This window comes from Aphelocoma coerulescens, chromosome 18 (assembly GCF_041296385.1).
Source record: "Aphelocoma coerulescens isolate FSJ_1873_10779 chromosome 18, UR_Acoe_1.0, whole genome shotgun sequence".
Taxonomy (NCBI): Eukaryota; Metazoa; Chordata; class Aves; order Passeriformes; family Corvidae; genus Aphelocoma; species Aphelocoma coerulescens.
In genome coordinates, this window is record NC_091031.1 from 11,255,106 (window position 1) to 11,282,372 (window position 27,267).

The 27,267-nt window shown below is 55.5% G+C and overlaps 1 protein-coding gene across 1 annotated transcript in view; it reads right to left on the reverse strand.

The window, feature by feature from the left end:
* Nucleotides 1-25,191, reverse strand: part of SHISA6 (shisa family member 6) — a 183,472-nt gene extending 158,281 nt beyond the window's left edge. The window contains exons 1-2 of the mRNA XM_069032748.1: nt 24,509-25,191; nt 13,787-13,947 (exon numbers count right to left, since the gene is read on the reverse strand). Of these exons, the coding sequence (XP_068888849.1) occupies nt 13,787-13,947; nt 24,509-25,191 (844 nt within the window). The remainder of the gene's footprint in view (nt 1-13,786; nt 13,948-24,508) is intronic.
* Between the last annotated feature and the right edge of the window lie 2,076 nt (nt 25,192-27,267).

A 27,267-nucleotide genomic window follows, 5' to 3' on the forward strand; every position in this document is an offset into this window, starting at 1 on the left:
TCAGGTTGGAGAATTTGGGAATACACACACACAACCTCTGGCACCTCCCTGTGCCTCTCAGGGAGATCCTTCAGGAATTCACTGAGCAGCCACAACTCAGAGCAGGTCCTGCACGACTCTGATCGTCCATCCACTGTGAAACCCAACTCTTTGTCCTCATTCACTGCCTGCTGTCATGGAATATGTTACCAACTCTTGAGCAGGCCTTTCCTCTTAGCAGTTCTCCAGCCCTGCTGATGAAAGACTTCCCTGGCAATTCCCAAAGAAAAAGGCTCTGCCTTGATGGCATCACTGCCATGCCCACGTGAGCCAGGCTCACCACGGGCCACCTTTCCCAAAGCCATGTGCCTCCCCCACTTCATTTCACTGCAATCCCTCAGGATGCACCTGCTCCCCCAGCTCATCTTCCACAGCCCCAGCACCACCTCCAGAGCCTTCCTGAAGGTGGGCATTGCCACCCTCACTCACCAGGGGAATGGCTGGGCTGAGCTCAGGGCAACTCAGCCCTGATTTCAAACCTCTTCACTGGACATTGTCCAGTCCAGGTTACTTTTTACCATTTCATTGATAAGATTTTGTACAAAACTTCACTGGTTCTTCAGTTTCAGGGAGGTGATCAGACACAGCCCCTACCCTGCACAGGAATCTCCTGTCCTCCCCCTCTACAGGGATTAACAGTGCAAAGAGAAAAAAATTGGGGTTTTGTCTTCCCTGAGCACCCTCAGATTCTCACTTTGCCATCATTTTCTAGCAAACTCTGACTAAAAAAATTTTCCCTCCTCTAGATCAAGACATCAGACTGCACAGGAAAAACACAACACTTTTTCTGTTGAAAAATCTCCTTTCATCTTGAGGTGATTTTCTGGATGAATCTCAACGGAGGAGATTCCAAAGCACATCTGGGAGGGAGAGCACAGCTTTGTCCAAAAATCTCCAGGCAATTCCAGATTTGATCCTCTGCAACTCTGATAGTAGAAAGGAATTTTGTTAGTTTTACATCTATTTCTTTAGGAATTGGCAAAATTCACCAACAGAAAATCAAGAGCAAAAGGAAAAAACCTCCCCAAACCTATGGAAGCCAGACATTGCATGGCACATGCTTCCTGCTGGGAGAGAAGGAAACAGATTCCAGCCCAAACTGAGGTTAGGCCTGGTCTTTAAAGCTTTGCTGCAAAGCCCAGAACACCCCTTGGGACCTGAGCTCTATTCCAAGCTCAGCCTTGTCCTGGGGAGGATTCACATCCTCCAAACGCAACATCTGGGCTTTTTCCTGTGTCTCTGCCCACGCTGAGCCGAGCCAGCACCCCTCAGCGAGGCACCCCCAGGGGTGCCAAGATGAGAGGAGTCACCCTCTGAACGCTGTTGCTGTCCCCAAACTGGATGCAGCATCCCCAAGGTGTGAGCTTGGCCACAGCACCACAGCAGTGCCAGCGTGCCCTGAGCCTGTCACACAGCAGGGTGGCACTGGAGCCCCCAGGCCACGCTGAGGGGGTGGGATGGGGGCATCTGGGAGGGCTGGTGGAGGGTCAGGGCTGTGCCACCACCTGGTCAGTGGCCAGGGTGCCCTCAGGAGCAGGGCAGAGGAGTTGCTGCTAATTGCAAGTGCCCCTGATTGAAGGAGGGCAGTGCAATTAAACCTCATAAACAATTCAGGAGCGTAAATCAGGAGCGGGCTGGTAGCAGCCAGTGAAACATTAATGGCCTGACAGCTGCTCCAAGGTAAATATTTCATCAGCTCCACCAAGTATCATCCTGACAATTATGTTCAACGATGTTCACAGGTGTCACCTGCGACTGAACTCAAGGCTGGGAGCGTGTCTGTGCCAGCAGGGTGAATCCCCATGGAGTGACCAGGACCTGTCAGCTCCTGAGGGATGAGCCTGGACACTCGAGGAGGTGTGAGAGCAGCAGCACAGCCCAGAGGTGAGACCAGGGGCTCAAGGAGCGAAATTTGTTCTTGTGGGAAGAGCTCAGCACTCCCCAAACTGCCAGAGCCTCACTGAGCACCACGGGCAGGAAAGCAGCTCCTCGGGGGAGGCTGGATAGAGGATCTTGGAGGTCTTTTCCAACCTTAATTATTCTGTGGTTCACATTGAATTCAAGGCCGAGCATGGGAGGACCAAACTTCTCAAGATCTTTGGGTTCTCCTGCAGAGACGGAACCAGAACCTTCGTTCTTCTGGCTATGGAACTGCCGAGCTGGAAAGGAGGCTCCTGGTGCTTTTCTCTGTTCTCACTCCTCCACATCAGCCACACTGGGCACTGGCACTGCTGCCCATCCCTTGTCCTGCCTGCTCTCCCCAGCCATGGGCACAGAGCTGCTCTGCTTCTGTGCCACTCCAGACCTTGCTGCCTGGACCTGGGAACGATCCCGATGCAGATCCAGCCCCTGCCAGCTGCCCTGGGCAAAGCCCACGGGTTGTGTGCCAGGTCAGGAATGCTGGGGCTGCTCCTCAGGGCTGCTGGCACTGTCCTGGGTCACTGACAGCCTCCTGAGGGACAGGGTGACCTCACAGATGTGGAGTGACAGTCTGCTGCATTCCAGAACGTTCCACAGGCAACTCAACCTGTCCAACCCCCACTGCAGCTCTCCCTTCCAGCAGTCAGAGAACATTCAGCGCTGGTCAGATCCCACACTGATGCTTTGGCCTGAATCCTTTGATGGATGAGTCCACTCAGAATCCTGTCAGGCAAGTGGAGAGCTGAGTGGAGTCATCCTTCCATCTCCTGGTGCTGCCCTCTGCCCCAGCACAGGGACCGAGGACACAGAGCAAAGGACAGCAGTGCAGGTGTGACAGGAAAGCTCCTCCAGCCATGTCACACCCGGAGTCCTCTGGGGTCACTCCTGTACCTCTCAGATGGTCACCAAGGAGGAGAAACACACAGAGAGCAGCCTCAGAGAAAGAGGACACCACTGACTCTGTGCTGCTGGGTCTGCCAGGGTGGGATGCAGTGAGGGCAGGCAGCTCCTCCTGAGGGGCAGCTCCGAGCTCTGCTCCCTGGGACAGGGACAGCACCCAGGGAATGGCTGGAGCTGGGCCAACAGAGGTTTGGGTTGGATTTTGGAAAAGGCTCTTCCCCCAGAGGGTGCTGGGCACTGCCCAGGCTCCCCAGGGAATGGGCACGGCCCCGAGGCTGCCAGAGCTCCAGGAGCGTTGGGACAGCGCTGCCAGGGATGCCCAGGGTGGGGTTGTTGGGGGGTCTGTGCAGGGCCAGGGGATGCACTGGGTGATCCTGTGGGTCCAGGTCAGGAGATTCTGTGGTTCTGTGCATTCCTGCAGCTGGCAGACTTTGGGTAGAAAGCCACGCACTGGAGATTTCGTATTTATCTCAGTGCTTTTGGGAGGGGCCACTCTGAGCCCTGGGGCAGCGCTCGGGACTGGCAGCAGTGGAACATCTGTGGGGGGGTTCTTTTAGAGAGCAGCTCTTATCCACAGAAGTGATTTCACAGCAGAGATAGAGGTGTTGGCACAGCTGACAAAGCCGGGACAGATTTGGGGAGAGAGCTGCAAAAGGCCAGCCACATATTTTAGAATTATTTTCCTGAGGAGGATTTGGTGAGATGTGAACTTCATTATTTGCTAATGTTGCAGCACAGAGCCTTGTCCAAGGCCCAGGAGAGTCAGAAGGAATCTTTCCATTAACTTCCCTGATTGTAAGTGAGATTGTGACAGATGTACTCCCTTTCCCTTCCTCTGCAAATATTTCAAATCAAACAGCACGAGCAGTTGGATGTGTCCTTCTCTGGAGGAGGGCATCGCTCCTTCCTAGGGCTGCTCACATAAATAACCCCGGAGGAGTCTTTCAGGTGCCCAGAACAAATCAGATGGTCTGAGGGTAATAAAGCTTCAGGGAAGGGGAAGTGAGGCAAGAGCCACTCCATTCCCAAAGTGGCTGAAGGGCCAGGAGCAGCAGGGCCTGCATCAAGGATAGGAGGTGTTTGCAGACAACAGTGAAATTGTCTTCAGCATGAGCCAAACCTTCCTGCTGTGTGTCAGCCTAGAGAAAAGCCTCCTGAAAGCCACCAGAAAACACCCTTGGCATGTCCCAGAAGGAGGGAATGCCCTGGAGATGTGGGCTGTGGAGAAGCTGCCTCAGGTAGGGAAATTTGCTGGAAGGAAGGGGAAGGCAAAGATTCAGCCTCAGCTCTTTGCTCTGCCTGAGCAGAGCCTGAGACAAGGCAGGGAGAGGCACTGGCTGAGCCCTTTGGGATGTGGATGCTAAACCAGAACCTCCTCAGTCAGGTTTTCAGAGGCTTCAGCGCCGTCTCCTGCTGGTAATCACTCCCACTTCCCCTGTGCAAGGCCTGCGAGAGCTCCTGAGGCACTCGCCACACACCCAAGGACTGGCTCGCTGGAATTTAACCAGGTCACTCCTCCAGCATCACCTGCACCCTCTGGAAGCTGAGCTGCTTTCCCATGGCAAGGGTCACTTGGAGCCGTGCAGAGCCCATGGCCACTGCTCTCGTGGGGGCTGTGGCCAGTGGGCAGCTCTGAGTTCATTGCTCCAGGCAACAGTGCTGAGGCTAAAGCAGAGAACCTTTATTCCAGTACATTTTTGTGCAGTTTAAAGTAAAAAAAAAAAAAAAAACCCAGCTGGGAACTAGAGGAAGCTGATGGTGATGGAAGCAGGGCATAGATTGAGTTGCAATATCTGGGCAGGGGTCCAACAAGAGGGGAAGGGAAGTTTACTGATTCTGGCACGCTCTTAATGGAGCTTTGCTTCCAGCTCCTCACCTCTGTTTACACTTCTGTGGAGTGTGATAGGATCAGCAATCAGGAACCAGGAGAGGCTCAACACGCACAATGTGCTTATAAAGATTTCATTCTTCACAGTGTCAAAAGCAACTTTCTGGAGGCCAATTTAAGTGTTGTCAATACCGGGTGCAAATTGGCCTTAACATTTTAAATTGATGTTTTCTGCAAACTGCTCTGATTAATGGAAGAAAAAGATTGTGTTTCTGCCTCTCCTCTGAAGATCTAATGGAGGTAACAAACAATAATTGATCCGGCGAGACCCAGAGAGGCAAACAGGGAGAGTCAGAGCTGCTACAGAAATGATTTTACCCATCCACAGAAGGATGGCACGGGGCAGAACAGCTGCTTAGAACGTGGGCTTGCTTGGGTTTGTTCCCTGAGGAAACTCTGAGCAGCTTTAACTAAAGTGTCTGAACTTCAGGCAGAAGGGTTTGACTGTAAATTGCCCCCACGGTGTCCAATCTGCACCCTGGAAAATCCCAAACCTGCTGGCCTGAGCCTCAGCCCACATCTCACAGTCCCTGGAGCCTTGAAGATGCTGAGACTCAGTCTCCCACCTGGACACCAAGTTCCCAGAGCATCTAAACAGGGGCTCCCTGTGGACTTTCTCACAGGCAACCTCTAAAAGCCCTGCTCAAGTCGGAGGGACTCAGCTCTGGGGTACCAATCTGAGCAGGGCCATCCCTCTCAGCCTTGCTCCTGATGGCACTCCTGCATTTCATCATTTCACCTCCTGGTGAACGAGCCAAAGCAGCTGATGGAGGAATGGGAGAGCTCCAGCGAGGAGAGAGGAGTGGCCATGGCAGACGGGGGGGATGGAGCCCTCAGTTCCATCAGCAGAAGGGACATTGGTCTGACTCAAGCTCCTGGGAAGCTGGAGCTTGGGAAGTGTGACAGGACAGGACCTGACCTTCCCCTTTTAGGTGTTATGGTCCAAAACTGTTCCCATTTCTGCTTCTGTGTGTTTTGAGAACAGCACTGCTCTGCCATTCCCAACCCCACTGTACAGATCCAGGAACTGGGAAAGCAGCCAGATGGATCAGGCTGGACCTCCTACACACACAGAGTCTCCATGCTCCCTGACTCCATCCCACTGCTCCTTGTCAGTGTTCCTGTGACTCCTGCATCCATCCATCCATCCATCCATCCATCCATCCATCCATCCATCCATCCATCCATTCCTCCATCCATCCCACTTCCCAGGATCACATTATCCCATCAGCCCCAGGATTTGCTCTTAAACCCAGCAGCTGTTACAGATACCTGGCAGACAGTGGTATGACAAGGGGAAATGGTTTTAAACTAAAAGAGGAGAGATTTAGATTGGATATCAGGATGAAATTCTCCCTGGAAGGGTGGGCAGGCCCTGGCACAGGGTGCCCAGAGCAGCTGGGGCTGCCCCTGGATCCCTGGCAGTGCCCAAGGCCAGGCTGGACATTGGGGCTTGGAGCAGCCTGGGACAGTGGGAGGTGTCCCTGCCATGGCAGGGGTGGCACTGGATGGACTTTAAGATCCCTTCCCATCCAAACCATTCTGGGATGTGTTGGTGCCAATCCCTGGCTCTGGGAATCAGGCCTGGTGCTCCCAGCCGAGTGCAGGAGGGCCTGGGAGCTGCTCTGGAGCATTTTGGGCATCACTCAGAGCATCCCCAGAGCCCCTCAGTCCCTCCAACGTGTTGGGTACAGCCTGCACAGGGTTCCCTGACTTTTTCCACCTCGATGCCTCTTCTCCACCGGAGCACCGTGCCAGACAATCCTGCTCCAGCGCACTCCCACGTTATCCCCGAGTTTGGTGTGGAGCTCACAGCAGGCCGAGTCCCACGGGGAGGTTTTGTTTCAAAGTAAATCTGTTGGCTCAGCCCTCCCTCCTGCTCCTAACTTCCATTAGTCCGGCTTAAAAAATAACAATTTTTAAAAAGCTGTTGCCATAGTAACCCCCAGTTTGCAGGCACCGCCCGGCTGAGAAGCACCCGCTGGCCCCGTGGCTCCGGGCCTGCACCCTGCCCAAGGAATGCTTCATTCCACAAAAACACTTGGAGCAGGCACCTGCTCTTTATCCCCGGGGCTCTGGATGCTGCTGCTGAGTCGTGGCTGCGTGGATCCTGCGAGTGTCATTACCCTCCCTGAGTGTGCACACTCACACCCTCCTCCTCCTCCTCCTCCTCCTCCTCTGTTTCCCCACAACAGCCAGACTTCCTGATTTATTTTTTAAATCTTTCTTTCAGATGTGTCGCTCGTTAGCTGCTGTAACACACAAACCCCTGACATAACCCACGGGAGATGTTTGGGCGTGAGACACAAGGAACGGCTGCAAAAGTTGCTGCTTTTCAGCCCCCACCAAGTTTGCTGGCAAATAAATTTGCACTGGGGTGTTTTGTTGTCTCCTGTGTCTTGTTAGTGGGGCAGGGTTTTCCCAGAGGTTCTTTCACACAGACTACCCTAAAATACTGGTTTATTCTGCTTTCCAGCTCAGTAAAAGGCTCAGGAGAGCAGAACAAACCAATATCCAGAGGCAGCAGCCAGTGAGGCCCCGGTGTAGTTGGGGGAAGGAGGAGGCTCTGGGACCAGGGGCAGTGCTCCTGGGCAGCCAAACCTCTCGCAACTGAACGTCCCCCAGCCTCTGGCAGCCATGGAAGAGGGGGGTTGGATGTCCAAAGCAGCAAGATTAAGAAAAGACAAGCAAAGAAATATTCAGCAGTTTAACAGATCCATTTGGACGAGGGCAATTAAGCTGTTTGCACTCCAGCTCCTTCTCCTGGCTTTCCAACCCCTCCCTTCTCCTGTGTTTCTGGGTTCTAAAGCTGTTTGGGGCACAGGCTTTGCTTCCCAGTGCCCGTTGGAAGCTGCTTTCCAAGCTCTGGCTGAGGACACAGGACTGAAGGAGCCTTGTGGAGATGCAGGAGGAGCATCTCTGTGCATCCAGGGTGGAAGTGAGGATCCTAAATCCTCCAGCCCACAGAACAGAGCAGCTGGTGTCCATAGTGAGGATCCTAAATCCTTCACCCCACAGCACAGAGCAGCTGGTGTCCATAGTGAGGATCCTAAATCCTCTACCCCACAGGACAGAGCAGCTGGTGTCCATAGTGAGGATCCTAAATCCTCCACCCCACAGAACAGAGCAGCTGGTGTCCATAGTGAGGATCCTAAATCCTTCACCCCACAGCACAGAGCAGCTGGAGTCCTCTCAGCTCCCCCACCCCAGCAGCACCCAGCTCTCCCCACTCTGGGCTGATCCTCCCCTTGGCAATGATATTCCAGGTGCCAGGACACCGAGTAACTCTTCCCTCGGAATGTTCTGAGACATGTTCTGACATTTTCGGGTGGCTCAGAAAATGCATTATTAACCCTTTGGGGATCTTCCTGGGAGGGAAGGCACTGGGGCCTTCCACGACGTGGGATGTGCCGGCAGGAAAAGCAGATGGAGTGGCACTGACTTGCCTCAGCTCCTACAAATCCTCAAGGTTTCATCGCTGGTCCTGCTCCTTTCTTTTCAAATGTCAGGGAATGGCAAGAGGAGCGTGGAGAAATGCAAAGCCCCGTTCCTGGAGCACTCTGGGTGTTTTCCAGATGGTTTCCCTAATTCCTCACCCACCTGCACCTTAAGTAGTTTCCCAGAACAGAGCACAGGGGCTGCCAAACGACCGGGGGATGGTTTTACACCTGCTTTGTGTTCCCCTGAACAGCTGTAAATGACAACACAAACTGCGAGCAGCGGGGACTGGAACGCCCTCCACACACATCCCTGCACCGATCCTCGGCAAATTAATTACAATAATTGCTGCGGATTTGGGGGAGAAGCTCGCTAATTCCGTGAAGGAAGAAAGGAAGCAGAGCCCAGCTGATCTGGGGGATGGGAGAGAGGGGAAAGGGGGAAGGATGGATGAGGGGAAGGCATTGATAACCTGCAGGGAACCTGGATCCCCAGGTTTTGGGGAAGGCATTGATAACCTGCAGGGAACCTGGATCCCCAGGTTTTGGGGAAGGCATTGATAACCTGCAGGGAACCTGGATCCCCAGGTTTTGGGGAAGGCATTGATAACCTGCAGGGAACCTGGATCCCCAGGTTTTGGGGAAGGCATTGATAACCTGCAGGGAACCTGGATCCCCTGGGCTTTCGGAAAGGGCCAGAGCCCTGCTGAGCCCGTGGGGAGCTCAGAGACCCCCTCCCGAAGTGATGCTGGGGTGGAAGTGCTCCCCACGCTGCTGTGCCAGGGTTTGGCTGGTTTTCTGCCATTTCCATAAAGATTAAAGGCCTCTCCTGCATTTGTGCACATTCAGAACAAGCTCCGAATGTGCCTCTGGGTGCGAGGCACTGCTGAAAGCAGCACTTTGAATGCATCCATCTCTGGAACATCCTGACTCAAACGGCTTATTAAAGCCTTCCCCAGATAGATCAGGCTAATCAGAGCGCTGGCCTGTGTTGTTTGCTGCATTCCAAGTGGTGATCCTGGCAATGAGCTGCTCTTCACACCTGCAAGTCCCCCTGTCCCCAGCACAGGTGAAGAGCAGAAGATTTTAACTCTGGGGAAAGTCTCACACTCTCCCTGTGGGCAGCCCTTCCCTGGCAGCTCTGGAGCTGGGTCCAGACCAGTGCATTCCCTTGGGGAGGCAATTGGATATTCTGAGAGTGAAGAGGCCAACAGAATATAAATCTAGGCTGGAGTCTTTCCTCCAACAAAAGGAGTCTTCTCATTGCTCTCCCGGCTTCCTGCTCCTGGGGGAGGTCAGGGGTACCAGAATTCCAGGCACAGATTTTACCTCCCTGCCTCATGCTGGAGTAGGGGACAGCTGGGGGCCCTTCAATGCTGCAAGAATTTCACAGGGATGGTGTCCCTCCTTCACAGGGATGATGCCCCTCTGTCCTGAACAGATTTGGAGAAACCCTCCTCCCACATCAGTCCAGTGGTCCTGAATATCCCTTTTCTCCCAGGCTGGGATTGATACCAGGGGAGCTGTATGGGGAAAAACGAGTCCATGTGGAAGAGCCAGGAGGAGACTGAGGATAAAGGAACACCTCATGTGCTGTCCTGCAGGCTCAGAGATTGGCACCAGCTGTGGGGCAGGATTGGAGTCCCCCTGAGCCATAGGGATTTATTAAACCCAGCACTGTGACAGAACACTGATCACACCAGCCAAACCTTTCAAAGCCTTCCTCGGGGTCATCTGTGGTTTGTCCTTGCCTTGGAGAACAACCATGAGGTGACCCTGCGTGGCTGCCACGCCTCTGTTCCCAGGGCACTCCCACAACTCCCACGGGACCAGCTCTGTGCATCTTTCAGGGCTTTGCTTTGCCACCTTTGGAGAAAAACAAAGCAACCCTTTGCATCTCAGTTCCAAAAGGCCTTCCAGCATCCCTTGAAGGCCAGGAATATTTCAAACATTTTGAAAGCCAAAAGGCCTTCAAAAACATTTGCAGGCTGGGAGAGCTGAGGGTGCTCAGCCTGGAGAAGATTTGGGGTGACCTCGTTGTGACCTTCCAGGACCTGAAGGGAGCTACAGGAAAGATGGAGAGAGACTGTTTACAAGGGATGGAGCGACAGGACAAGGGGGAATGGTCTTAAGCTGAAGGAGGGTAGATTTAGATTGGATGTATAAGGAAATAACTCCTCCCTGTGAGGGTGGGGAGGCCCTGGAATAGAATTCCCAGAGCAGCTGTGGCTGCCCCTGGATCCCTGGCAGTGCCCAAGGCCAGGCTGGATGGGGCTTGGGGCAGCCTGGGACAGTGGGAGGTGTTCCTGCCCGTGGCAGGGGCTGGGACAGGAGGTTTGTAAGATCCTTCCCAACCCGAACCCGTCTGGGATTCTGGGATTCTGCAGCAGCAGCTGGCAGGTGGGAGATGGACTCCTCCCCAGCCTGCCCTCGGCTGCTCTGCCAGGACTCTGCAGCCTCTGGCTCAGCCCACCTCCATTTGTCACTGTCACCCACAATCATCCTGCTCACTGACACCAGCCCAGCCTCATGGAAAAACTAAGCCAAGGTTTATTTAGCAGGACTTAGGGGCACCCTTCCAGTTACAAGTTTGGAAACAAAAGTTCCAAGTCAAACAAACACAGCTCAATCAGCCGCTGTGCAGCGAGGACAATCCTTGCTGGCTGCTTAACCTCTCCTCCTCTGGGCTCCTCAGCCAGGCCACAGCCACCAGCCCTGCAAGGACACCCTACAGCTGTGGGCTCCTTGAGCCAATTTGCAGCACCAGTGAGCAGTGCCTTGCCTGGATCCTGCTATTCCATATTACTGCCTCTTTTTCCTCCAGCTGTCCCTATTTCCTTCTTTTTTTTTTTAATTTTTTTTCCTCCCCTTCTCCCCAGAAAACAAATATTGGTGATTTTCTACTCCCCACCAGGGCTGACCAGCTTTATTCCATTTAACAAGCTAGGCCACATACTTGTTTCACAAGTTTTACTTTTTTCCCAACTAAAAGATTTTAGTCCATCAGATTTTAGATTTAGGGTTTTACATCCACTTGTACAATTTCCTAATCCCAACAACAACCTGGAGTTTAGCTCAGTAACCGGGTACAGACCCCACAGAGCATTGCCCTGCGCTGACCATAAAACATTACAGGAAAACATTACAAGAAAGCATCCCCTGTAAAGCTGTTTTATGAGCTCATGATTTCTGTCAGGGAGCAGCTTTCTGTCTGCCACGATCTGCGAGGGCCTCTTAATGCTGGCCACAGCTGAGCCAGGAACAAGTTCTTTTGGGCAAATTCTCCCTTCCCAGCTCTGGCAGGGGCTGGGGAGGGCTCGGTCCAGCTGGCTGCCCCGAGGCAGCAGGACCAGTGCCCTGCACTGCCAGGGAGGGAGGCTGAGCTGGGAGTCCTCTCCTTTATGCCTGGCTTTGGGAATATCTCCTTTTGCTGGACTCCTGCCTGGGATGGCTTTTCCCCCTCACACAGCCTGGCCAAACATCACCTAAGCAAAAACCGGGTCCAGTTAACATCCTGCCTTTCCCTTCGGAGCCTCTTTGCCTTGATCTCTTGTCCCAGCCCTCAGCAAGGACCAACAGCTCCTCACTGGGTGCTGTCACTCTGCCATGAGGCCGTTTGGTCACGATTCTGTGCTCTGGTCCTTGCATCCTTCTGTGCCTCCATTTATGCACTAGGAAGTCTTAAAATTCTCTTGGAATCCTCAGCTCCCCACAGACAACAGGCAGGGATTCTGCAGTCAGCAATTCCCCTCCAAACATTCCCATTTATCTCCTCTCAGTGCCTGAACACAACACCTAAGCCAGGCTTGCAGCACCCAGCTGGTCCCCTCAGCTGTGAGCAGAGAATTCCTTCTGCACCTTCCTTCTGGATGCCCTGACTGAGCAACGGGAGCCAGTGGGAAGAGACAGAGCATCTTCAGAAAGGATTAATGGCACAGAATCCCAGGATTACTGAGGCTGGAAAAGGCATCCAAGATGATCGAGTCCCAGCTGTGCCCAATCCCCCCCTTGTCCCCAGCCCAGAGCACTGAGTGTCACCTCCAGGAATTCCTTGGACACCTCCTGGGATGGGCACTCCAAACCTCCCTGGGCAGCCCCTGCCAAGGCCTGAGCACCCTTTCCATGGGGAAATTCCTGCTGCTGCCCACCCTGAGCCTCCCCAGCCCAGCCTGAGGCCGTTCCCTCTCCTCCTGTCCCTGTTCCCTGGGAGCAGAGCCCGACCCCCCCGGCTGCCCCCTCCTGTCAGGGACTTGTGCAGAGCCACAAGGTCCCCCCGGAGCCTCCTTTGCTCCAGGCTGAGCCCCCTTCCAGCTTCCTTAGCCCTCAGGACTCATTCTCTGGACCCTTGTCACCCTAAGGCTGATGTCAGAGCTGTCCCCTCATGGTGGCTGTCCCTGCTCACCAGGCAGAATCCCTCATTGCTCGTGTTTCTGTCCTGGGGCAGAACCACAAATCCTCTCCAGAGCCAGTCCCAAGGCTCAGATGTGCAGAAGCACCTCCCTCTTCCACACAATTCCCCTCAAGGCTCTTCTCCAGACCGAGGTTTTATCTCCCAGATCCAAATTTACACACAGGATCACAGGGCTCCCTGGCTTCGGGGTGAAAATGGGACAGCAAAGGAATCCTTCTCAGTTCTCAGGGAAAGTGTTTTGTTCCCAGCAGCAGGGGAGGCTTCAGAGGACACTGTCACCAGGGCCTGTCTGCACAGGGTGAGGACATTGCACCAAAACCCTTCAAGGAGTCACAGACCAGCCCTGCCTCAGCCAAGGGCCCTTTCCCTCTGAGCTGAGCCCACAGCTCCCACTGGCTTACTCCAAAACCTTCCCCAGCAGGGACCACGAGCAAAACCCGGTGACACAGGGCAGGAAATGCCACCAGAACCTTCCACGTGCAGCTGAGCAGCTTGGGAGTGAATGAGGGCACATCTTTGTGGAGAGGAGTCACACATCCAGCCCAACAAGGATGGAGAATCTGCCACACCCCACTGAACAAAGACAATTACCCATCCATGGAGCATTAAATAAATCAGAACAATGTCTGTAGCTAAAGGCTGCAATCCCTGGGCCACGGGGGAAATCAAGACCAAAAGAATTCAATTTTTTTAATGGAAATAAGCTGAAAACAACCCAACAAACCCTAAATTCCCAGGCCAGTGCTCCTGGAGCAGCTCTTTGAGCTCCTGGGATGCCCTTCGGGTCACCTCCCACACTATCCCAGCACATCCCTGGAGTTCACCTGCATGAACCAGAATTCCCATCCTGTGGAATCCTCTCCCCTCAGCTGCTGTGTGCAGGAGCCCGGCGATGCCTCCCAGCAGACGTGTTTTGCAGGAAACACACAGCTCCACACCAGCTCCAGGTGCAACCTGCATTTACACCTCAGCAGCCGTGAATTTTTAAAATGCCTGGAGAGAAGAGGCACTCTGCTCAGCAGAGACCAGCAAGAATCATCACCACTGATCCCTGCACTGCCCTGCTCTGCCTGACTGCCTTTTAAAGCCATTTGCTATCCTAATTTTAGGTTTACACAGCCTGCTGTGGTAGGGGCGATGTTCTGCTGCTTTCTAACACAGCTCTGAGGGGAGAGAGGGAGCAGCACTTACCTGGGTTGCTCTTGGAGGTGCGCACTGGGGTGTAATGGTTTTTGGAGGAGGTCCTGACTGGGGTGTTTTCTTTGGGGGAGGTATCTATGGCCGAGATAGTCTCTCTTTCACAGTGTCCGATTGGGATTGGTCCCTGCTGCCTTAGGATGTCAGCCAGAGCCCTGGGGAGACAGGGAAAAAAGGGGAAAAACAATGTATTTTCACACAGCTAGAATTCAGTGTTTGTACTTGCACAGTCCATGAATCCAGGAGCAGCTGGATTTCTACCATAAACAGGAAAAAAAAGCAGCAATAGTAATAATAATAAAATTTAAAAGTATGGCTTAAAAGCTCCGTTTGTTTCCGTGTGTCTGCTGAGAGTAGTTCCAGGCTTGCCTGGCTGTTGTTTGGGTTCTCATCTGCTCCCTCTAATCCACTTCAGCCCAGGGTTATGGCACCTCTCCATCACCTCCAGAGCAGACAAACTGCTCCTGGCACACAAAGCACCACCTCCATCAGGAGCCACTGCTGCCCACAGCCCTGGCACCTCCTAAAAGTGACACCAAAACTGCCCTGCCCAAGCCAAACTCCTTTAAAACTGACTCACATCAGGACTGTGATCTCCACACCCCAAAATCCCTGGGTTTTCTGCACTCAGCTCAAACCCCAGCAGTGCTGGGAGAGTTTTTTAAAGGAGAGCCATGAGCCAGAAAAAAAAGATTCACCAACAACAAATTGAAGCCCTTTTTGGTTTTCATCCTGAAGGGATGGTAACAACAAGAGCTGCTCTCTGGGTTGGTTGCTGCTCACAACAAGGAACTGATTTCAAGTGCCAGACACCTGGAAGGGAGGAGACCTTTACTCCCAGACAAAGTGAAGAAATCCCAGGAAAGTGATGCCATGCATGAGATAACCTGGACATGAGTGTCCAAAGCTGCCGTGGCTGGTTTGTGTGTGGGCCTAAAGCCCCAGCCTGTGATCCTGAGTGCTCACTCCTCACCCTCCTCATGTCTAACAGAGGGAAAAAAGACTGCTCAGGAGCACCAGGACAAAACATTATAGGCAGAGGAGAAAGTCCAACTCCGATGGAGCTGGTTCGTTCCCTGCCAATCCAATCATGGCGCTGTGTGGGATCCAGTTCATTTCCTAAAGGTGGGATCCAGTTTATTTAAATAAATGTGGGATCCAGTTTATTTAAATAAATGTGGGATCCAGTTTATTTAAATAAAGGTGGGACCCAGTTCATTTCCTAAAGGTGGGACCCAGTTTATTTAAATAAAGGTGGGATCCAGTTCATTTCCATAAAGGTGGGACCCAGTTCATTTCCATAAAGGTGGGATCCAGTTCATTTCCATAAAGGTGGGACCCAGTTCATGTCCATAAAGGTGGGATCCAGTTCATTTCCTAAAGGTGGGACCCAGTTTATTTAAATAAAGGTGGGATCCAGTTCATTTCCATAAAGGTGGGACCCAGTTCATTTCCATAAAGCCCTGAGGTGTTGGAAGGTCAGTCCCACTTTAGTGAGGAAGGGTTTGGTTGGTGTGAGTCCCTTGGGTCCAGCTGGCTCACTGCCCACTGCAAAGCTCCGAGAGAACAGAGCCACTGCAATATTTGGGTCCCGTGTGTGCAGCCATTTGGGTACAATTAGTCCCACTGATGTCACCGGCATCCTTATCACCTGCACAAGGATATGAGACACTCCAGAAACCTTCCTGTGACAGTACATCTCTTATCTGAGGGAAACAAACCTCCCTGGCTGCAGCGTGTCACCCGTGGCGGCGGCGGGAGCAGCCGGAGCAGCACCGGAGACAAGGATTTGTGACACCTTTCCCTGGCGTCATCTCTGTGACAACGCTGAGGCTTCGTTCTGCCTGAACCCACAACAGCCACAGTGCCAGCACAGAGGCTGTTCCACAGTGCTGCACTGGCCCGTGGGAGGGAAAGCTGTGGATGTGTCCCGTGGCAGGACAGCCCAGGCCCGTCCTGCTCCCAGGAAAGGCTCTCGTGGGACTCTGGACAAGCTGAGGACTTTGGGAAGAAAGCCAGCAGGATGAACTCAGGGGCCACAAGGCAAAGAAGGAGCTGCGGCCGTTTTCAGAAGGAAAAATCCAAAGGGCTTGGTGTAAATCCAAAGGAACCAAGGGGGTGGGTGGAAGCAGTGGGGCAGCAAGGCTGGGCATCAGCTGGGGCCTGGTGCTGGAAGGGGAAATGACAGACTTTGATCCCAAAATGTGGCTTTGTAGTGAAGAAGAAGAAGCTGCAGGGCTGGGAGGGAACAGCTGCAGCTCACCCTGCCCCTCTAACCCAGCCCAGAACCTGAACCTGCTCCCTGAATTTCCCACGAGGGAACAGCAGCAGTGCTGTGCTCCCCAAAGCCTTTCTGGGAAAGTCCCGTTTTCCCGATATCCACAGATTCCCAACACTAACTGAGAGTCTGAGTGTGGGCACAGGCGTCCCTTCTGCTGAAGACAAGGGAGCTTTGGTGACAGCTCCACCAGGCAGGGATGTGGCTTGTGGGAAAGGAGATTGGAGCAGAGGGGTCTGTAGATGCTGGATGGGAAGGGTCTGGGAAGAGCTGTCCGGCTCCAGCAGCACAGGGGGAACACGCTCAAAACCTCACTGACTGGCCTGCTGAAAATGCCCTCCTATGGAGGCCTTAAAAACAGGTGCTAGAAAACAGAATTTCCTGTTCCGAGTGCCTACGAATTTGGGGAAGGATGGAAGGAGAGTGACCAAATGGGTCTGGCAGAGCACAGTGAGAAGAGCAGTGCCTGGCCGAGCTGGAGCTGCTAAAAGCAGAGCAGAGATGGAGTTGGTGGCAGAACTCCAACCACTTCAGCACAGCCAGGATTTCACTACATTTTCTTCAAAAAAAAGCGAGGTTAAAGACTCCCCTATGCTCTGTAACTAACTCAGAAAGGAAGAGGCAGCTATTCCAGGAGATGGATTTATCCAGCCTGGAGCCAGCTCACCGGGAAGGGACGGCTCTCTCCGAGGGACAGCATTTCGGACACCAGCCACTCTCACAGAGGGCGGCCGTGCATTACTCATGGCTCGGCTCCTGTCCCCACACCTGCTGTGAGCCTTGGGAAGCTCCAAACGCTGACCACGCCCGGGGCTGGACAGTTCTGGGAGGCTCCCGCATTCCGGGACCTGCCAGCCGGGTCCTGCGTGCCCGGGACATCCCCCGGGCTGTGGCACACAGCAGCTGGCAGGGCAGAGGTGGCCTCAGCGATCCCCCTCTGCTGCCTGCTGGGCATCACCCTGGCCGTGCCCAGGTCTTATCTCCACGAGGATGGGGCGTTAATCGATGGCAGGAGCACACTGCAAACTGATCCATCGGGGAATTGCTGCTGCTGCTCCCCACGGGAGGCTCTGCCGAAGCAGAGCTTGCTTGGTTTGGAAGTGCAGGGGCTCAGCAGAGCCAGAGCTGCACCAGTCCCAGGTCAGCAAAAGAGAGAATTGGGCTCTGCACTGCCGGGAGCAGCAGCAGCCCGTCCCTCAGAGCAGGAATTCCGGCGAGGAACACCGGGAATTGTTTCTCACATGCCTGAAATGTGGTGGATGCCCGGCAGAGCTCCAGGAGCGTTTGGACAATGCTCTCAGGGATGCACAGGGTGGGGTTGTTGGGGTGTCTGTGCAGGGCCAGAGGCTGGAATCTGATGATCCTTGTGGGTCCCTTCCAGCTGGGGATATTCCAGGGTTCTGTGATTCCAATGCCTCTGTGTGTGTGTCCAAGAACGGGCGAATTCACCCATGGAGTTAAGAAGGGAAAACACTAAACATTGGGACACCTTTCCAAGAGGGAAGCATTTGCACCCAGCATAAGTGAGGAGATATTCATTCTTACAAACACACATTGCAAGGAAAAGCCAGATGTCTCCTGAGAAATCTTAACGCCAAGGACAAGAATTATTTGGGAAGCTCCTGGAATTTAATCCGGCCCTAATGACAACCACTTCACACATCTCACACCAATGTCCAAACTGAATAATTGTTATTGCTGTGATGTGGGCAAGGAATTCACAGCAGTGACTGAGCTCACAGTGGGCCACACCAGTTCCTGTGAACACAGCAGGCCCGAAGAGAAACAAACTGTTACGTAAAGATTTGGCAATTAAAAGCTTCAAATGAACCTTGCTAAGGGATGCTTCCCTGCAGAGAGATGCTACCTGAGCAGAAAGCATCCCCAGCAAGGGCAGGACCTGCACCGGAGCCGTGGTCAGGCTGTTGGGGGCAGGAGGGGGTTGGTACCCCCAGGTACCGCCGGGGCTTGGGCTGGCTGCAGGAGGGAGCAGCCCCCAAGCCCTCCCTGCCCCTGCTCCCACCCTCAGCCACCCAGCTCCAGCCCCTTCTCTTCCCAGAACACATGGGAGGCTCCCTGGAAGGAGATGCACCCAGGAAAGGCATCGGGGGTGCTGGGGAAGCTGTGCAGAAAAGGAACAGAGCACCGCTCCTGATCACGGAAAGGAGAGAAAATGAAACCAGCAGCTCTTGCTGGGTGTTCCCCGGGCATGAGGGGGAACGATGTTCTGCTGGCCCAGCTCTGTACCCTGCTCCTGTTTGTGCTGTGCATCCTCAGGCACAAACACAATGACAGCACCAGTGCTCACGCGGCTTCGGGAGCACACGGCTGCACGTGGTTCGTGCACAAAGGGGCTGGTTTTACACCAAATCCTCCGCTGTGAGCACAGTTAAGGGGCTTTGAACTCACTGAAGAAAGCTGCACTCTCTCTGAAGAGCCCTAACCCTGAAGAGCCCTCACAACAAAGGAGGTTGTGCTGAGAGCTGCAGCACAGCACAGCGTTTATTGTGGGAGAATTCCGTGTTTATCTGCCTGGGGAAGGAGACATCTGAGCCCTCCAAGCAATGCGGTGCACACAGATCTAAGGAAACACAGCCAGCCCATGTGAGCGGGGGCAAAGGCAAGCAAAAAGCAGCCTGATCTCATCTTCCTCAGAAAGTTCAGATCTTATGTGAAACAGAAATTTTAAAAGGCATCTGATCTCCAAAGGCGCAGAGATCAACTGCTACTTAAGGATATAAGAGATTACAAAAGTAAAAGAAATAGAAGTTCAGAGCTACACTGGATTCCCTTGACACCTTGTGATGGAACTGGACTAATAGAAGAAGTTAATTAGCAAGCAGGAAAATCTCAAATAAATGGGAATTAGAGACACTGAGATGATTTGGCGGAGGCAGCGCGGTTTCTGGGCCTGGCCTCTCATAATGGGAGAAGTTCAAAGGGAAAGGAGCAGACCCAGAAGCATGCAGAGGAAGTCGGTGGCCAGGCAGCCTCTGTGCTCCCACAGAGTCAATCTCTTCACAAAATACACTCAGAGAAGAAAACACGGCAAAAAACCCCCAATTATCAAACTGCAAACCACGAGCAGAGCTCCAGACTGGAGCTTTCCCAGCCCATGGAAGTGAAACAAAAGGAGAAATATTTTATCCAGGTACATGCACACAGATGCACACCTGCCCTGGGTTTGGCCAGCTGGGTCTGGACAATTCACCCTGCAAACAGGACAAGATCCAGGTGTTCTCCCTGCTTGGGAGTTACCCCAAATCCAGCAGGGTGCAGGGTTGGTTGGAAACAGAACTAGTTCTGAGTAACTTCTCTGAGGTCACCAGTGGAAGGTGTCCCTGCCCATGGCAGGACGAGATGATCTTTAAGGTCCCTTCCAACCCCATCCATTCCCTGATTCTGTGATTGTGATTCTGTGATTCTGTGATTTTACAGCTGCACCTTTTTCTGGTTTATCTCAGTCCAGTCTGACCCGTGCTTGTGGCCCTGTACTCTGTGCCTGTGAGAGGGACAGGGCACTTCAGAGAAGAGACTCAGAAAGCATCAGGATTAAACAACACAAAGCAGGGCAAAGAGCAGCTGAAAGGCACCCGAGTGAGTCTGAGCAGAGTGAAAAAAGGCAGAGCATAAAAACACATCAGTGGAAAGAGAGTGGAAGCAAGAACAGCATCCAAGAAAGAAAGTCTTCTGTAGCGTCCCCGTGGCCAGGTGTGCTCACAGCACTCCCTCCTTGCCCTGGGGACGGGTGGAGTTTGATTGTTTGGCTCCAGCAGCAGAGCAGAGCTGAAGGAGCTGCCTGTGATCCCCATCTCAAACAGCAGGGCTGGAGAAAGGCACTCCTCGTAACCTTCCCACCTGAAAGCAGCTCCCCCTCAGCAACCCCTCAGCAAGCACAGGGCCCCGCAGCTGTGGGGAGATGCAGCCTGCAGGAACAGAAACCCTCCTGCATGTCAAGCCAGGCTCACACAGACCAGCAGCCTCCTCGGATCCGCGGGCAAACAGATCCCCTGCCTCTGGCTCCCGCTGGAATTCAGAGCCACGGAGTAGGAACGACAAGGAATGGATCGGTTTAACTGTGGTCTCTGCGTGGGGAAAGGATGCTCATTTATAAAAGCTCTCAGTTATCACTCACGCAGCAGGAGATGCAGAGGCCAGAGAGAAGAGGAGCACAGATATCTTCCCTCTTTGCAGCAGCACAGATGCTGTGGGAGGAGGGTGAAGCGAAGCACTGGGCACACAGAGCCCGTTTCCCTTCTCCCTTTCACACCCCTCAGACGTGCTCCATGTAAGGCCAGATAAGGCCTTTGAGCAGGATACAGAGCTGGTTTGCTGGGAAAAACCCCGCTGCTGCTTCCCAGGAGAGCAGCTGGGCTCCCACCAGTGCCCCAGGGCCAGCACTGCCACTGTGTCCCTCTGGCTCCGGCTGCCCAGTGGGAAGCACTTGGGATATTTCAATCCCGAGCTGCAGACCATACCCAGGTTCCAATCTGTGCATTCCCAGCTCAGCAGAGAGTGCAGCGACTGCTGCTGAGGCTAAACAGGGGTCATGGGGCTGCGCTACATCTGTGAATTATTTATGTTCTGTAGCGTGGGGATGCAGGGTCACGGCCACGGGATGACAATGTTCTGTGTCACCCCCTCTTGCTACAGAAAAACTCACCCAGCTTTGGAAAGAACCAGCTGGTATTCCCTGTTCAAAGATTCCCTAACTCATCCCCATCCTGAAAGTAAAGCAAATACTTCTTAAATTTCACTTAAGAAATGCTCAAGGAAAGAAAACAACCCTGGCAATGAGATGAAAACAAACCATCCTCACCAATGCAGGAGAGAGCATCAGCACACACAATATTGCCGGGTGTAATCCTGAGAAATCAGCCCCAGCCTCTACCTGGAGCCCAGCACGAGTCCTGGCTGTGTAACCCCAAAGCAAGAGGCAGCTCTATGTGGCCAGGCTGCAAGGTCCTATAATTAGGAAAAAAATCAGTTCCATTGAAAGCATTACAAGAGTTTCTGTAAAATAGGAATATTTCAACTCCTGCTTTTCAAAGCACTTCTGCTTAACTGCTCTTGGAAACGACTGTCTCAGTTACTGCTGCTGCTGAGCCCAAAATCACAGCAGTGCCTGTGCTTTAAAGGGACGTGGCAGTGCCTGGAAACAGGAGCTGATTCCAGCTCGGAGCTGCACATGCAGCTCTCCGTGCACAGCCAGCCCTCCCTTCCACGGCACAGTGACAGCTCTCCCGTGAATTTGTAAACCCTCCTTCCATCAAAGGACATTAGATGAGCCCTGCCTCCCTCAAAATGCTCTCTCTAAGTGAGTTAATAAGGATTTTCTGTAAAAGCTGGGTGAGAAACGAGCAGAGGAATAACATCCACGCACGGCACTGCTCAGCGAGCGTTTACGAGGAAGTAAAATTTCCAGTGTGATCCTGCTCGTGGTGGAGTGCAGGGAAGTCCTGATTGATCCTCCCTGGCTGTGGGATACTGGTCCCAAGAGGCTTTTTCCAGCCCCCTGTAACAAGTTCTGTTCATGCTGCTGCTCTCCTCCTCCCCGAGGAGGTTTAATGCACTCGCCATCACTACAGAGAATCATTCTGGGTGATACACTTCACTCCAATTGACACGAGCTCAAACAGACAGAAATATCCAACCCCATCCTGCTTCCCTTCATCCTGGAACTCCTCAGCAGCTGTCAAAGACAAATTCCTCTCCTTGTATTTACATTCTGCTTAGAGCACTGAGAGCGTTCAGCCCAATGCAGGAGATGCACTTCACAATATTGAAACCCTCGTGTGATGTTGATCAAGTTCAGGTAACACAGCTCTGAAAGGTATAATCTTTTACCAGCTACCATATTATAGAAGTCAATCAACTCCTTAAAATGCTCTGGAAGTCAAGCTTCCCGAGCACTCAATCTGCCATTCATACTTCCACACACAGGTGAATCATTTCACCAGAACTTATCCAAATAAAGCAAAGCAAGCATCAAAGAAATGAAAACATCAGGAATAATGAAGACAAGTCTGGCAACACTGGCTCTGATTTGCAAGGGTGAAGGATCCAACCCTGCAGCAGGCTGGAGCTGGAGCAGAAGTAACATATGGACATCCAACCCAGATTTCCAAATTTAGTGTGAAGATAAGGCCCAGGCAAAGTTGCCTTGAAGCCAGAAGAGCTGGGCAGCTGGGGAACCATCCCTGAGTTAACAAAAGACTTAAAAGAGCCGATTTTCTGGCAAAGCCACTTGCAGGACCCTTTCCTCTCCACAGTTGTGTGTAGTTTTTAACACTGCGAAGTTATTTTCTTGCAGGGACCAGGGGCAGGTGGGATTTGGGATGGAATACATGGGCCAGACCCTCAGCAAATGTAAACCAGCCTTACTGTTTGTCCTCACTGCAGGGAGGAGTCTAAATAAAACACATCTTCCCAAATAAATAAAAACTGTGTCACTCATCTCTTTTTCCTCGTAAAAAACTAATATTTCTCCCCCCAGTCTCTCTTGATTGCAGCTGAAGTTCAGCCTTTAAAATTTGGTCAATGATTTCAAGAGTTTTGATTAAAAAAATCTTCATAAAGATAAATTTTAGGAGGTATTATCGGCTAGAGTTAAAGTCTTTCCCCCTGGTGCTCACTGTTCTTCCAAAGAAGCCTCTCACCAATTTTTATGTTCAGACACAGGCAGCTCTCGGATTCGCGGCACGCAAGCAGCACTCATCGTTTGGAGGGACTTTTTCATCATAAAATAAATATGAACCAAGAGAGAACGTGCATTTGTCCAAAAGGAGGATTGCTACAGACGCCCGAGCTTTTGCTTTGAAGCAGATTTTCTGTGCCACGCCGAGCGTTCCCTGTCATTACAGCGCGGAACAACACCACTGCCGAGGGGACACCGAGCCGCCTCTCCAGCCAGCAAGGGCAGAGTTCTCGGGATTTGGAGAGGGAACCAAATACAAAAGGGAATGTGCAGAGCTCTGCCTGCCACCGGCGCTTCCCCACGCAGCCCCAAGCGCCGCACGGCGAAGGCACCACCCAGGGGGGTTCAGATCCATCCCCTCCACACTTCCGAAACTTCTCCCTGGCCGGGCCGGGCAGGGCAGGACCCGCGGGGGTGCGGGGCTGTCCCCGGGGGGTGCAGGGGGAGCTGAGGGAGGCTTGGAGGGGAGCAGGGGGGGTCTTGGGGGTTGCTGAGGATCCCGGGTGCAGGGGGGGAGTGCCGGGGGCAGGAGGGATGTGTCGGGGTCCCAGGGGGCCGGAGGGGGCTGCCGGGGGCAGGAGGGACGTGTTGGGGTCCCAGGGGCAGGAACAGGGCACAGGGAGGGCGAGCTGGGTGCTGGGGGAGACTCCGGGGGGCAGGAGGGGGGTTCTGGGGTGCGGGAGAAGAGAAGGGGGCTCCGAGAGGTAAAAGGGCGAGCCGGGGTGCAGATGGAGGTTCCGGGGGGGAGGAAAGGGGAGCCGAGGTGCCGGGGAACAGGACGGGGCTCCGGGAGAGAGAACGGGGATGCAGGAGGGACGTGCCGGGGTGCCGGGACGCCGAGGGGCAAGGGGGGCGTGCCGGGGGGCGGAGGGGGTGGCGGGGACAGGAGGAGGGTGCTGGGGACAGGAGGGGTCGTCGGGGTGCCGGGGGCGGCTCCGTGCGGAGCTCCGGGACGGGCGCTCGGCAGCGCGGAGCTGTCCAGGAGCTGTCCGGGAACGAGCCGGGAATTATCCGGGAGCTGTCCCGGAGCTGTCCGCGGAGCCCGTGCTGAAGGCACGGGGAGGCTCCCGCAAACGCAGCCACGGGAGAAGAGCCACGGGGCACCAGGAGAGGCCCCGAAGTGGGCAGTGGGATGGTCAGAGGGGTGCGGGTGCCCCTGGTCAGACCGTGGAAAGGAGGAACTCCTGGGCAGAGGATGGAAAGGGAAAATTCTTTGGCGGGTGGTGCAAAGAGGGAACCCTTGAACAGCCCTGGCACAGGGGGGAACCCTCGGATAAATGACTCGGGGGGGGACCCCTCGAAGCGGCAGCACAGTGGGAAATCGTTTGGACTGGTGGCACAAAAGGGGAGCCGCCGGAGAGTCATGGCACTGGGGAAATCCTTGGAAGGGTGGAGCAGGGGAAACTCATGGTGGGCCAGAGCAAAGCATAGAGGCTCGAGTGGGCAGTTCACAGGGACACTCCGTGGGCAGAGAGTGCGGTGGGACAACCCCTGGGCAGTGGTGTAAAAGCTGAGCCCTTGGACAGCGAGTCTAAAGGTGGAGTCCTTGGAGGGGCCATGCAATGGGAAACTCTTGGACAGGCTGCACACTTGGGAAGCCCTTGGCTGGGCAGTCAAAAGGAGAACCCTTGGCTGGGCAGCGCAATGGCGAAACCCTTGAGCAGACTTTGCCAAGGGGGAACGCTCGGAGAGGGGCCGTCCCTGGGGACAAGGGGCGCTGGCAGCAGGGGAAGGAGCGCACCTGTGAATGTTCATCTCCCGGGGCGGGCGCCGCGCCTTGTCGTAGGCCACCTTGGCAAAGACGCCAGCGATGAGCACGAAGGCGATGGCCCCGCACGAGATGTAGACGGTGGCGTTGGTGCTGTCCTTGTCCGGGTCGTACTTGTTGGCGTCCCCGTCGCCGCCGTCGCCGCCGTCGGCGGGCAGGGCGCCGCTGGCCGTGGTGGGGTGGGCCCACTCGGGGCTCTTGTAGTTGCGGCACAGGCTCTGGTTGAGCTTCTCGGCGCGCTTGTTGCAGCAGAAGCGGTAGAAGCAGGTGCCGCAGCAGTAGCGGAAGCCCGTGAGGCTGTTGTTGCACTCGAACTCCTTGTCCCACTGCCCGCTCACGTCGTAGTACCCCCAGCACGTCTCGTGCGCCGGGGCCGAGCCCCCGCCGCCGCCCCCGCCTCCGGGGGGTGCCTTGCCGCCCCCCGCGCCCTTGCCGCGCCCGGGCAGCGCCGTGGGGGCGGCGGCCCCCGGGCCCGCCAGCGTCTGGTTGAGGAGCTCCTTGCCCGGTTTGGGGGTCCGCCGCGCCGCCGCCGCCCCCTGGGTCCGGTTGCCCTTGGCGCGGGGGGGTCCGGCCGCCTGCGCGGGCAGCAGCAGCAGCAGGGCCAGGAGCTGCAGGGACAGCAGGAGCAGCGGCAGCAGCAGGTGCCGCGGCCCCATGGCGAGGGGCGAGGCGGGGGGCGCAGCGCGGGGGGCGCGGCGCGGGGGGCGCGGCGGGCGGGGTGGGGGCTCAGCGGCCGCGGCGCTGCCCCATGGAGCGGGGCGGGGGCGGGGGGGGGTGCGGGCAGGGGGTCCCGCTGCTGCCGCGCTGGCTCCTCAGCGGCGGCTGCCCGGCGCCGGGCGCTTCATGCCGGCGCGCAGCGAGCGGCGGAGCCCGGCGGAGCGCGGCTCGAGGCGGCGGGGTCCCGGCGCTGCTCCGGCGAGGGGCTGCGAGAGACGGGGAGAGGGTGAGAGCGCGCCGCGCCCCGGGCACCCCGGCCCGCCCCCGCCCGCCCGCCCCCCGCCCACGGCCTTACCATGCCGGAGCGGGACTGCAGCGGGGCCGCGGGGCTGCCCGCGCTCCTCGCCGAGCCGGGGGCGGAGCGGAGCGGCGCCGAGCCGGGCGCGGAGCAGGGGCGGGCGCCGAGCCGAGCCGGGCGCCGGGGAAGGACCGCCCACCGCTGCCGGGCCGCTCCTGACATCACCGGGACCGCGCCGCGCCGCTCCGCCGGCACCCCGGCACCGCCGCCCGGGGCAGCGCGACCCGCGCCGCGCCCACAGCCCGACCCGCCCGCCCGGGGCAGCGCCGGAGCTCGGGGGGCTCCGGAGGGCCGCGGGGGAAGGGGCCCGGGGCGGGCGGTCCGTGTAGGTGTGTGTGGGATGCGGACCTTGTGCGTGTCCCCCGGGATGTGGCCCTGGCAGGGATGTGGTGAGTGGCCACTGTAGCCATCCCTTGGGAGGTGGTCCTGGCAAGGATGAGCAGGGATGTGGTCCCTAAAGGTGCCTGTGGTGTGTGGACCCTCTGCCTCTCCCCGGCGCTGTGGTTCTGGCAGGGATGGGCAGGGATGGGGTCCCTACAGCTGTGTGTGGTGTATGGCCACTGTGGCCGTCCCTGGGGATGTGGCCCGTTCAGGGATGGACAGCATGCAGTCCCTAAAGGTGTGCGTGGCCCCTGTCCCTGGAACTCGGTCCCTGCAGAACGGATGTGGTTCTGCTGGATCAGTCCCCATGGAGGGGCAGGGACAGCAGCGCCCCACGGGCAGACAGGGGCTCTGGTGGCTGTAGGTTTGCAGGCTGTACAGTCCCTGCCGGTTTGTGCACTGGGGATTGCTCCTGTAGGTGTGCACGGGTTCATGGATCACTGTGTGTGGGGAATAGGGTCCCTCTGGATGTTTGAGGGCTGCACAGACCCTGGGGGGGTGTGAGTGCCAGGGATGCCACGGGCACGTGCTGAGATGGTCCCTCTCGGTGTGTGGGAGGTACAATCCCCACGGATGTGCATGAGCAGCACCTATCAATGTGCACAGATTGTTTGGGTTGGGGCTCCTGGGGTCGATGGAGTGCAGGGTCTGTCCCCGCCAGTTCAGGGGCAGAGCTCCCTCCCCTCTCCAGAATCACAGAATCACAGGATATTCTGGGCTGGAAGACACCCACAAGGACCATCAAAGTCCAGCTCCTGGCCGTGCACAGGACACCCAACAACCCCAGACTGTGTCTCTAGGAGGTTCCTATCCCGGGGCAGTGCCCGCAGCACAACCTGGTGCTGGGCACACCCTGCCATCCCTGCACTGGGACGTGCCTCCCAGGCTTCCCGGGGATTGCTGGTCCTGCCCGGGGCTGTTGGCACCTCTCTGGGAAGGTGCCCTGGGTCCGGCTGAGTCCCAGTCCCTGCTCCCTGATGTGCTCGGGGTGGAGAGAGCAGCACCCCCACCCAGCCTGATACACTCCCCACTTCTTCCAAATGTTCCCCCTCCAGGAGAGCTCTGGGATGCTGCAGGGATGGGCTGGCACTGCCCTGGGCTGCCCAGTGACCCGGGCACAGCCACCACAGGTTTGTTCTGGGCAAGATCCCTTCAGGCACAGCAGCTTTCACTGCTGCGAGCCACGGCCACCAAGGCAGAATTTCCTCAAAGTCCTGGTGCTTCCCCCGTGTCCCACTGCAAACCCAACTAAAGCCTCTACAAACCTTTCCTGGAGACAGGGAAGGTGCTGCCAGCTGTAAGGACATGCAGAGGACAGCGAGGAATCCCGGCAAGG